At 43.0% G+C, this 13,273-nt stretch overlaps 1 protein-coding gene across 1 annotated transcript; it reads left to right on the forward strand.

Moving 5' to 3' along the window:
* Positions 1-8,365: 8,365 nt before the first annotated feature.
* LOC127777762 (GDSL esterase/lipase At5g45910-like) lies at positions 8,366-10,679 on the forward strand. The gene is made up of 4 exons (XM_052304381.1): positions 8,366-8,846; positions 8,986-9,195; positions 9,293-9,715; positions 10,178-10,679. The coding sequence occupies exons 1-4, from the start codon at positions 8,612-8,614 to the stop codon at positions 10,390-10,392; spliced, it is 1,083 nt and encodes a 360-aa protein (XP_052160341.1). The 5' UTR covers positions 8,366-8,611; the 3' UTR covers positions 10,393-10,679.
* Positions 10,680-13,273: the final 2,594 nt, after the last annotated feature.

Raw genomic sequence — 13,273 nt, forward strand, 5'->3', positions numbered from 1 at the left:
TCCCAATAGGGTAACTCCCAAAATATAGAGTTCCTTTTCCACATCGCTGCGTGACCATCTTCGCTCTCTATAGGCTGGCTTCCAGGCCCCTTTCCGAACACTACTTTAAGATCTTTAACCATAGCAAACACTGTTTTCCCGCTGCGATGTTTAGGCTTTGTACGGTGGTCAGCCTTATGTTCGAAGTGCTTGCCTTTCTTTCGTACCGGGTGGTTTGCTGCAAGGAATCGATGATGACCCATGTATACAACCTTCCTACAGAGCTTAAGATACGTACTTTCTGTTTCATCCATATAGTGAGCGCAAGCCTTGTACCCCTTGTTGGACTGTCCGGATAGGTTGCTAAGTGCAGGCCAATTGTTGATGGTTACGAACAACAGCGCTCGTATGTTAAACTCCTCCTGTTTGTCCTCGTCCCACATGGGGACACCTTCCTTCTTCCATAATAGCTTAAGATCTTCGACCAGTGGTCTTAGGTACACATCGATGTCGTTACCAGGTTGCTTGGGGCCTTGAATAATAATCGGCATTATTATGTACTTCCTCTTCATGCATAGCCAGGGGGGGAGGTTGTAGATACACATCGTAACGGGCCAAGTGTTATGGCCGCTGCTCATCTCTCCAAAAGGATTCATGCCATCCGTACTCAAACCAAACCGTATGTTTCGTGCGTCCTTTCCAAATTCTTTAAATTTTCTGTCGATGTTTCGCCACTGCGAACCATCGGCGGGGTGTCTCAGCATCCCGTCCTGTTGACGCTCTTCAGCGTGCCATCGCATTATTCTAGCATTCCCCTTGTTCCTGAACAAAGGCCTTAGCCGTGGTGTTATAGGGAAATACCACATCACCTTAGCAGGAATTCTCTTCTTTGTTAGCTGCCCGTCAACTTCTCCTGGATCGTCTCGTCTAATCTTGTATCGTAGTGCTTTGCAAACAGGGCATGCTTCTAGGTTCTCATACTCCTCACCGCGATATAGGATACAATCATTCGAACATGCGTGAATCTTCTGAACTTCCAGTCCTAGCGGGCAGACTATCTTCTTAGCCTCATACGTTGTCTCAGGCAATTTGTTTCCCTCCGGAAGAATGTTCTTGACGAGTTTCAATAAATCGCCAAATGCCTTGTCACTAACCCCATTTTTTGCCTTCCATTGCAAGAACTCCAGAGTGGTATCCAACTTTTTGTGCCCCTGCTCGCAACCTGGGTACAACGAAGTTCTGTGGTCCTCTAACATCTTGTCCAATTTATGGGCCCCCTTTTCACTTTCACAGTCCTCCTTGGCGTCCTGCAACATCTGACCAAGATCATCCGCAACGTCGTTACCATCAGCATCCCTTTCCTCCTCGCCCGTTTGATTTCCTTCAAATCCAACGTACTGAGCAAAGTCCGGAATATTGTCGTCTTCCACTTCATCTTCTTCCATTTCAACACCTTGCTCTCCGTGGGATGTCCAACAGTTATAGCTTGGCATGAACCCCGACTCAAACAAGTGGAAATGAATAGTCCTGGATGCAGAATACTCCTTCTGATTCTTACACTTATTGCATGGACAACAAATAAAACCCCTTTTCCTGTTAGCTTCGGCCACTCTCAAAAAATAGTGCACGCCGTCAATAAACTCTTTGAACCGCCGGTCAGCATACATCCATTGCCGATCCATCTACATGAGTCGAAAAAAAACGTAAAAAAATAATTATTCTTACAATAATGACAGTCATACAATAATTATAAGATAATTACAAACTGTTTCAACAGTCATACAAATAATTCATACAAAATCATAAAATATTACACCAAATAATTCTTATTTACTATTTCTAAAGTTTTAAACTAACTTTAATGTGTTTTACTTCTTTTAATTTTCATTTTAGTTTGTTTTCTAGTATTCAAGATTAACTTTCACCATAGTTTTCCTTCTCAACTATTTTATAAAACCTTCTTTAGCAAATCAACTAAATTTCTATATATTCTTTCTTCCCCACACAAATTTTCTCCCTCATCAACTTACAACTAAATTTTGGAGACAAAAAAGTGTGCAAAACATAGCTGCAAATGTAATATGACAAAAAAAAACATTGGAGGATGAAGTTGCAAACCTTTTAGGCACCTCCGATTTGTATGTAATCACCAAAATAAATTCACTAGAAATTTTGGCATGACCTCCCCTCTTTTTTGAAGAAATTTTGAAGCTTGCTCGGGCAGCTGGAGGAGGAAGAAGACATATATATATAGGGGTGGGACTTTAGTCCCGGTTGGTGTTACCAACCGGGGCTAAAGATCCCCGAGATCCCGGTTGGTAACACCAACCGGGGCTAAAGATCCCCGAGATCTATAGTCCCGGTTGGTATTACCAACCGGGACTAAAGTTACGATCTTTAGTCCCGGTTGGTACCAACCGGGACTAAAGATCCCGGGGAGACCTGACAGGCCCTAACAGCATTTGAACCGGGGCTAAAGATCAAATATGCCCCTTTTTAACCCGGACTAAAGATCATTTTTAGCCCCGGTTTTTATTGCATCTGAGACTATTGTGGAATTCGACCGACCGACGAAAGATGGTTTCTCTACCAGTGTAACCTGCATACTTCTAAATTACGGCATTATAATCTGATATGGTTGATTTTAACATCAAATTAATCAAACGTACGCACTACAATGACAAATCCGACAAACTCATGCAGTATTTTATATGCGTAGTATATATAGACAGATACATACATTTCACTAATCAACATCCTGCCTACCTTTACTGAAAGCAACGCACACTGCTCCAGAGCACCAAAGGTTAGCTAGCTGAATCATAGATGGTCCATGATCTAAACAAAGATCTAAATACTAGCCGTGTTGACTAATCACATGTACTAATTACACATTTATACCCGTAATAATGCATCATATCATGCATGTAAGCCATGCAAAAGCTGATGGTTACGTGTACGCGATCGATAATTATTGATTTAAGCCTTAACGAGCACCACCTGCAGTGACCCTGAAAACATCCAACTCACCTACATACTATACACACTGTCAGCACAGCTACCTGCATCCACCGACCGTCTGCACTGATGACTGATATGTTGACTGCCGAATGAAGAAGGAGAAGAAGTTGAATCAAACTTCGTCATCAATCAGCAGCAGCAAACCTCCAACAGAAATGCAGTCACTTACATGCATCCATGATCCATGTAGGAGTAAGCAATTATTTTCTTTTTTTTAATCCTTTTTCTTTGGTCGTTGTATAACTTTACTTCATTAGCTTGGCCATCTTGTTTTTGTTGCTACTGTTCTCTCCGGTTCAGAAGGTACTCCCTCCGTTTCACGTTACAAGATGTTAAGTTTGATTAAGTTTATAGATAAATATAATAATATTTATAATACTAAATTAGTTTTATCAAATCAATAATTAAATATATTTTCATAATAAATTTGTCTTGGTTGAAAATGTTACTACTTTTTTCTATAAACTTGTTCAAACTTAAAGCAGTTTGACTTTGACTAAAGTTAAAATGTCTTATACTCCCTCCGGTTCTATAATAATTGACGTTTTGGACAAAGTTAAGGTCAAATTTTTATAACTTTGACCATCAATAACTTTAAAAATATTTAGTTTAAAGAAACTAGAACAACACATATAGATTTATCTTTCAAAAAACTATAACAAAAGTAAACATGCATATATTTATTATATATATTATAATAGAAAAATAAGGCCAAACATATATTTTGTAGACCGTGTCATTGTTCAAAACGTCAATTAAAATGAAACGGGAGGGAGTAACCTGAAACGAAGGGAGTAAGAAGATATTCTGTTTTTTTTCATACTGAATTTATTGGAAAACGTAATGACATCTACATGACTTAAATAGTTTTATTAAGTCCATCGTTTCCTTCAGACACTTATTAAATATGGTGTTAAAATATTATCACGTCTGTTCTATAGACTTAATTAAATTTAAATTAAAAAGTTTGACTTATAACAAAACCGAACCAGCTTACATTCTAAAAATGAGAGAGCAACTAGCATCTGCTCTCTGCAAAGCATTCAATCACATGTGTAAACAATGTTGATGTAGATTAGTTCCCTGTTTCTCCCGTTGACAATGGTCTGAAGTACTGATCTGAACATGCTGAAAGAAAAAGAGTTAAAAGAACACATATGTAAAACAGTTAGTTGGGTTGTCCTGGCATGATGATGATGATGATGGCTACAATTAATCTCAGCTGTTATGATGCCTATCGAGTCAGCAATTCAGGCATCCCTGTGAACTTTCTAAGTGATGAAACCACTGTGTGCCGGACACCCAGCTAACCATGGTCCTGCAGCCTCAGCTGTAGTCTGTAGATCGACCTCCTTCAGCTACAGGTTTCAGGCTCTCTGCAGGATGGATATCCATCCATCCACCCATGTGATGTAAATGCAATGTACTTTCACCAGAATGATCGGTCTCGAGCGATCTCGCATTGATTTTTCTTCTTCGTGAATGTCCGGTTCGATTCTTCAGGGTTTGATTGCACCCATCAGATTTGAGTTCTTTTCAGATTATTAGAGCTATTCGAAAATAACATTGTTTTCTAGTGTATTTGTTTTATACCTCTGGTCTGATTCGACCATCTGAGGCAGAAGAACTTATGCCGTCTGATCGGAAAATGAACTGTTAACCGTCCAGATTTTCTCAGATGCATCCATAAAGTGAACCTCTGGTATAATCGATTGCTTTTTATAGATTTCTCAAACTGTCAACCGTTCATTTTTGTCCTGTAAGATAGGATCAACCTTAAAGCTAAATAAACCAATTAATTAATTAACGGACGTCGCTTCCAGGTAGGTAACATGTTGCTGCCAGATTCATCTCTGAACTTGACACATTAACTGCCCCAAATTGTGCCGACTGTTGATCGATAGCACTACACGTTCATCATGCGAGTGAGTTGCTCTTTGCTACTGCATTTCTATTTTTCAACCTGTCAATTTCGATCGAAACTGTGAGGCTATTGGACAGTTGGATTACATTTGGATTATCTTATGATCAATGTACACAAAGCTGTACCCTCCCAGGATGCAATGCATTATGCATGCACGTCGTTGCAGCTAACCACATATTGCACTAATATTCTCCATTTAGTACCGTCTCGATCGATGGATCGTCGGTTGCATCCATGCATCATCCATTGGAATTCAATTCTCCAGCTCATGATGTGAACATGTCACCCGGTGGATTAAGCAATGATTCATGGAAGGAGAGAGGAAAGCTCATCAGCTACAGGTTTTAAGGAAAACAAAACATATATAGATCGACGCAACTAGAAAACCAAAGAAAAAAAGAACTACTACCTCTTTTTTTAATATATGGCGCCGTTCACTTTTTAACGAATGTTTGAACATTCTTCTTATTCAAAACTTTTTTTATAAATATAAAAGTATTCAAGTCATGCTTAAAGAACGTTTGATGATAAATCAAGTCAAAATAAAATAAATGATAATCACATATTTTTTTAATAAAATGAATGGTCAAACGTATCTTAAAAAATCAACGGTGTCATATATTGAAAAACGGAGGGAGTATATCATTTTTATAGTAGTATTTATTGGTAGTAGAAACACTACTCCACGAGATGGGTAAAATTAAATTATCTTAGTCGAACAAATTGCAGCTAGCAAACATATTTATACCTGAATATTCAGACATCCCATTTCATCAACCAAAAATTGCTGGCAGAGTACCAAAACTCTAGAAAGCAAGCTCTTTGGTTGCTTCAACTCGACCCTAAACCAGGGCGTTAGAAAAGGGAAATTGGGTTGTTAGCAGTAGAGAGTGAGTGAGTGAGTTAGTTACATTGGAAGGTTCGCTTGCAAAACACAGTATCAGATGCCGCAGAAAACGACGGCCATTTTGCACAAATTGCTCTGCATCAAGTCCACGCTGCGAGTCGCTGCACAGTTCGTGGTACTGGAGCGCTTGTCCGTTAGCGAAACGAGACGTTTCTGCAAGTACACTAGTACTACACCACACTCGCCAGCTTCTCTCATCCGATTCGTCGAGGATTTTTTTTGTTTTTTAACATACAATGCTGTTAAATTTTAGATTGGTTTATTTGTTCGGTTTGTATGTCTAATAATAAAAACTGAAGATGTAATTTATTTTTATTATCTAAAAATTTGTTTTATTAAAAATATGTAATTACCATTTATTTGTTGTGATTTTTTTATAACTATACGTATTTTAAATGTGACATATTTTTATATATTTGTATAAGATTTTTGTTGATAAAACGTGTATTTAAAAATTAATGATGTCGTATTAGGAAACCAGAAAGGAGCAGTACTGAGTTAGCAGACAGATAATTACAGCTGACAGATTAAACAAATACAGTGATCCACTGATTAGATGCTAATTGAGCTTTCCTCCTGGGAATGTGTGACAGCTAGAGGAATAAGGAATCGAAGTTGTCAAAAGATGTGCTTTGACATTGGTCTTGTAGACAGAGGTCTCATGTGGATAATCTTGTAAATTAATTAGTAGTTGTTGAGCTTTGCTCATGTCACATGCATGCGGGAGTTATCTGCATCCATCCATGCAAATGCATGATATATTGTTGCAAGATGTTGATCTGAATGATGGTAACACAATGGCATATTATTTCTCTCCCTGGATTAGCCTGAACTCTGAACAAACAACATGTCACAGCTTAATCCATTCTGTGAGGTTGACACATTATGAGTGACAACACTGTGACAAACTGACAGCAGATGATGGTTGATATTAGATCAAACAGTCTGACTAACTGATGCTTCAGTTAATCAGTTACACTTTTTTTTTAAAAAAAAAGAAACGTAATTTTCTCACACTTTGGCTAATAACTGACTGCATGGCCCATCCACTCATCCAATGCCAAGTTAGCTCAAAGAATTGACAAGGCATCCAACCTATCCCCAAATAATAGCCAGTGCATGTCACTGCCTTGCCCAATACTGAACTAATTGGAGTTGTTGTGCCCTACTTTTTTATGTTGAAGTGTAGGCATCAATGGAGATTCAAGTACTATAAATATAACCACCACTTCAAATTCTTCCCTATAAAGTTAAAGCATCACCTATATCTTTATAGAGTTGGTATACATATATAACTATATAAAACATGCGCATAATTTTGGGATAGTAGATGCAGACTCATGCTGTTGCTGACAATGCTGCTTGACCTGCTACCAGTTTCCCAATCCTGGAAAAGAGGAGGAAGAAAGGTAGGGTGACGTCTAATTGACACAAAGGATCAAGGGAGGTGATGATCAGTGCTGTTTAGCTGGATGATGCTGAAATGAAGCAACTATCTTAGCTAGACTAGCTTTCTGTTTCATCACAGGCAAATAACTTTTTGGCTACTGATATGAACAATGACTATCTGACAATCATAATGCGTTTGTGGAATCATGCAGCATGTAGATGAGAGCGAGGGTGCTGTTTTGGATGATAGAGTTGGATTACCTAACAAAGTTCTTGATAAATACTAAAAAGCTTTTTCAGCAGTTACAGGCAAGTCAATAACACCATGCATGACAGATTGACAGTTATGAATAGCAACCACTCCTGCAAGTACACAATTCAATGTTCAGGAAGACTAATGCTGGTAGTAGTAAATAAGGAGAAGTGTTTCTTCAGATCCCAAATTAAATCTTTTTCAGTTCTCAAACAGTAATGGCATGAATTTCTCTACTGAGAAGCAAAAGCAGACATCATGTAGACATGTAGTGACATCCAGAATGCATGGATACTTCATCAGAGTCGACAGCCTCAGGTTGCATTAGTACTCCTACTTAATTTACTAATCACTCACTTCCAAGTTCGACAAAAAATGAAAATTGTTCTGCAGGCATTAGTATATTTGTACTTGCCAAATAATCAATCCAAAAGGCTATTCCAAGTGTTAAAATAAGTCAGTGGAATACATGATTAGGTGCCTCTTTTCAAACTTTCAATTATGAAATATACTGTCCTAGAGTAGCACCAGCGATGCTGGTCCAACTCAGATGTATTGTACACACATTCAATCATTCAGTTTTTATTACGCATATAATGAAAAGACGACGAAAATATAAGCCACATTGCCGCGTCCACTAAAGCAGTACTACTAAATTACACAGGGACTAATCAAACTGTTAGCAATTGATCAGGCAGCAAATTGTCAGAACTCAGAAAACATCTTATGCAAAAAGGAAATTAAAGCACATACATCAAAAACAAATTAAGATGTTGCATCAAAAGTGTGTAGAAACCAAAAGAAAGGCAAAGATTCGATACTGATATGATCAAACACGAGAGTAGGAAACAGGAGGGAAAGAGAGATGAACGAGAAAAGAAATCAAAAGCTGTTCATCCATGCATGCAATTCATGCACAACAACCAGGTGAGTAAGTTGAAGGTGGTCGTAGCAGACTAGCAGTAGTAGACTAGTAGTTAAGTTTAAGCTCGAGGTGGGCTAATGGCGAACAGCTACGTGCTAACCTACCATTAGCGAGGTGTATATAAGCTCACGGAGTCCCTGCAGCATCTTGCATTGCCTCATCCATCCATCAAGTTGGTCATCGAGCTCGAGCTGAATCTAAACCTTTGCAACAATGGCGGCGCGTGTTGTTGTGGCGTTCGCGGTTGCGTCCGCCATGTTCGTGGCCGTCTCCGGCCAGAAGTTCAACGCCATCTTCAGCTTCGGCGACTCCATGTCCGACACCGGCAACCTCTGCGTGAACGGCCCCCCCGCCGGCCTGACGCTCACCCAGCCTCCCTACGGCGAGACCTTCTTCGGCCGCGCCACCTGCCGCTGCTCCGACGGCCGCCTCGTCGTCGACTTCCTCGGTGCGCCGCCGCCGCCGCCGCCGCCGCCGATGATTCTTGTGGCGCGCCTTTGTTTCTTCTTGTTTTTTCAAATTTTCCCTCCAAAAAAAAGCAGAGCAAACTCTGCTTTGCTCACTGCTGTTTTGGCGTGCGTTTGCAGCGGAGAAGTTCGGGCTGCCGTTGCTGCCGCCGTCGAAGAGGGGCGGCTCCGACTTCCGGCGAGGCGCGAACATGGCGATCATCGGCGCCACCACCATGGACTCCGGCTTCTTCCAGTCGCTCGGCATCGGCGACAAGATCTGGAACAACGGCCCCCTCAACACCCAGATCCAGTGGTTCCAGCAGCTCATGCCCTCCATCTGCGGCTCATGTAATCCCCCCCCCCCCCCCCCCCCCCCACAAAACCGAGCCGCCGGCGAGCCGCCATGAACTCCGATCATCTCATTCTGATCTGCTGGTGCGTGCAGCTTGCAAGACGTACCTGTCCAAGTCGCTGTTCGTGCTCGGCGAGTTCGGGGGCAACGACTACAACGCGCAGCTGTTCGGCGGGTACACGCCGGAGCAGGCGGCGGGGCAGAGCGGCACCATCGTGGACGGGATCGGGAAGGGGGTGGAGCAGCTGATCGGGCTGGGCGCCATGTACGTCGTCGTCCCCGGCGTGCTCCCCGTCGGCTGCTTCCCCATCTACCTCACGCTGTACGGCACCTCCAACGCCGGCGACTACGACCAGTACGGCTGCCTCACCCGCTTCAACACCCTCTCCTCCCGCCATAACTCCCTCCTCCAGGCCAAGGTCTCCTCCCTCCAGAGCAAGTACCCCTGGGCTCGCATCATGTACGCCGACTTCTACTCCCACGTCTACGACATGGTCAAATCCCCCTCCAACTACGGTAAGAAAAAAAAAATCCTCAACACAAACACTACAAAACGGTAATATCGTTCCAACGGAATAGCCCATATCAGCATGACACCTACGTACCAATTGAAGGAGACTACAGAACGATATACTGTTGTAATGGAATAGCTGACATCAACACGACATTAGCATGGTATCGTAGGTACGGATCTAGTACCTAGATATCGTGTTAACGTCATCATGATGTCAGCTAATCCGTTAGAACGGTATATCGTTTTGTAGTATTTCTGGTACGAATTATGACGTTAGCGTGATATCGTGCTTGGTACCTATCTGGTACCACGGGTACCATGTCTGCTACCTATGATATCGTGCTGAATCCATGCTCGCATGAGCTATTCTGCTGGAACGGTAAAGCGATCGTAGCGGATTTTCTTGGATGGTTTGAAGTTTATGAATGATTAATTCGACGGTTTTTTGTGATGAATTTGCGCAGGGTTTAGCACGAATTTGAGGGCGTGCTGCGGGGCGGGAGGAGGGAAGTACAACTACCAGAACGGCGCGAGGTGCGGCATGTCGGGAGCCTACGCGTGCTCCAACCCGTCGTCGTCGTTGAGCTGGGACGGCATCCATCTCACGGAGGCGGCGTACAAGCAGATCGCCGACGGGTGGGTCAACGGGCCCTACTGCCACCCGCCGATCATGTCCTAGATCATCGCCGGCGGCGGCGACGGCGGCCGGAGGATGGCCGGCTAGCTGCTGCTGATTTGATTTGTTTAGCAGAAGAAGAGAAGAAAAATGGATAGCAAGAGGAAGAAGAAGACATCTTGCGATCGACTGGGAAATGAATAAGATGGTGATTAGTTGATTTTCGTTGTGGGTGGTTAATTTGTTTTTGTTTTAGGTAATGCACATTTGTGTAGTATGTATGAGATTGGGAGGCAATTTAATTATGTGTTGCAATTAATTAATTAATTAAATCTTAGTAATTTGTTGCATGGTTTGGTTGGAGATGGTCACATACGCACATGCTGGATCCGGATAAATCATAAATGCGAGCAAGATCTTATCTTGGCTCATCAACTTGGTTGCTGCGATCTCAAAAAAAGAAAGAAACAAACTTTAATTCAAGTTAGGAATCCTGGATCGCATGACCACATGCTTGTATGGAACTAGTGAGTGAATGCTTCACCTCCTTTTCCGGTAGAGAAACTATGCTACACAGAGTGAGTGACTGTGCATGTTGCTTTGGAGTTTATTTACAGGGAAAAAAAACAGTTTCTTTATTAAAGAAGTTTGGCCAAACTTTAAGTCTGAATATGATGCATGCACCCCAGTTTTAGATACCAAACCAAAATAATGCAGGATCCCTTTTGGTTCTGTCTGTTTTTTTTTATTTTGGCTTCTCCACCTAACTGTCCAAGGCTAACAAACTCTTCTGCAAGAACAAAATTAAGCATCTTTAAGCCTGTACTTACTACTACTGTTACATGCTAAAGAGTAAAGTTTGGCTTAAAATCAGTTTCTTTATGAAGAGTAAAGATATAGATTCCAAATGCGGTGCCTTCTCCCTGATCGATCTACCAGGTTGCATATGATTGAATGATGCAATGCCGTGTAGTACTCTGAATCGCCATTGAATACTGTGTAGTGTGTACCCAGATGAGCCACCAATAACCATCCGAATTTCCTCTCTCCTGTACGGCTGTACGTGACAACAACGGCAGAAGGAATAAGTTTACTTTGACTCTCTTAAACCAGTGCTTAAACCACAATAACAGACATCTCGACTCATAACTATTAATATCGGTGTAATTTAACTCCCTCGATAATTTTAGAGGACGCTTTCATTGACGTGACGTCCACATGGCACTGTTGACCTGGTCTGTGGCATTGACATGGCGTAAAGTCAATGCCACATGCCAGATTAATACCGTCATGTAGACACCACGTCAGCGAAACCGCTCTTGAAAACCACCGAGTTAAATTGTACCGGTTTTAATAAGAGAAAAACTATGGGATGGTGTACCGTCTCAACGGTATAGTTTATAATTTATACTTACCAATCACTCATCGATTCTTTCTCTCTGAAAGCATGTCGTGTGTTGTCCTTTCACATGGAGGCTGCCGACTAGTGACGACTGACGAGAGGTCTCTTTTCTCCTACAGTACAAAATAGCTATGAAATACTCTAATACAACACTACTTCTACACCTCTTTAGGTCCATATGGGTCTGACACCTGCTTCAACTAGCAAAGTTAGAATTAAGCACTAGAGCTAGTAGCATGAGCCTAAACAAAGCATGTCAGCGGCACGTGAGCAAGTTTGGCTGTACTTTCTGGCCTAGCTATGCATGGTCCATCTTTTTATTTGATGGTTGAATAGAAGTATATAACCCATAAATATCAAAATTAGTGGTATCACGTCTGAAGTCTCCTACCATCACACCCTATATTTGGTATCAGATCCGCTACTAATATGTATCAACCTGGTATAAAGGTATTGGATCCGGTACTCATAGGTATCAAACCTGTCGAGGGAAAACCCTCAATAGCGGGGAGTCGTGAGACCCCCCTTTCGTGAGTTCGGCCGGGGGCGGAGGCTCGTCTCTCGAAAGTCGCTTGCTCGTCCCTAGGACTACCGGCTAGCTTGCACGCAGTCGGATTATACAGGTTCGGGCCGCGATAGAGCGTAACACCCTACTCCTGTGTTTGGGATTATGGATGAGTTTTACAAGGGTTTCTTCACTCCAGAGAGCGCACTTGCTTTCTCTCTTCTGGAGTTCAGGTATTCTGCACGTCCTCCCCTTTCTCAGTGGGCAGGGTCCTCCTTTTATAGCTTAAGGGGATACCACATGTGCCGCCTCTACCTACCCTTTATGGGGGGGGGGGAGAACCCCACTCCACTTTTTTTTGGGCTTCCAACTGTGCCTTCTCCCGGAAGCTAAGCAATAACCATTTCTTGAGCGGAACCCGGCGCCGTCCCCCGTCTGACATGGGGGACAGCCCTGTCATTCCTTCATAAATGAACGGTGACATGCAACAGCCTTTCCTCGAGTGACGCCCGGATGTGACGGGTCATACCCACCCCCACTCTGCCGGGGACAAGGGCGACGTGAGGACATGATTTCCCTATCTATCGGATGTGACGGAGACGGGCCGGTCACATCCGATGGACAGGGGTTAGCTAGGCGCGCCGCACGTCTGCCCTGACCGCATTAAATGCAGTGAAGGGCAGTTGGGGCGTTGCACATTTATGGATGTTCAGCCTGCGCTCCCCTCTTGCTCTCTCCCTCTGCCGCATGGCGGCCGGGTGAGGGCCTCGGGGCGAAGCCGTGGGAGAGCCCGAGGGGGTGACGTCATGCCCCAAGGCCCCTCCTCCCCCCCCCTCCGCCGCTTCTACGACTCGCGTGGCGTGCGAGTGGGGCCAACCTGCAGAGTCACGTGGCCGGAGGGAAAGTAATCCCCCTCTACTTCTCATACCCCCGGGCCCATATCTCCGACAGTAGCCCCCGACGCTATATCAGATATCGATTTCTCAGGATCGTTCTGACATGGCGCCTCATGACTCCTCAAGCTGGGGTTGTGGGCC

This window comes from Oryza glaberrima, chromosome 6, assembly GCF_000147395.1.
Source record: "Oryza glaberrima chromosome 6, OglaRS2, whole genome shotgun sequence".
NCBI lineage: Eukaryota > Viridiplantae > Streptophyta > Magnoliopsida > Poales > Poaceae > Oryza > Oryza glaberrima.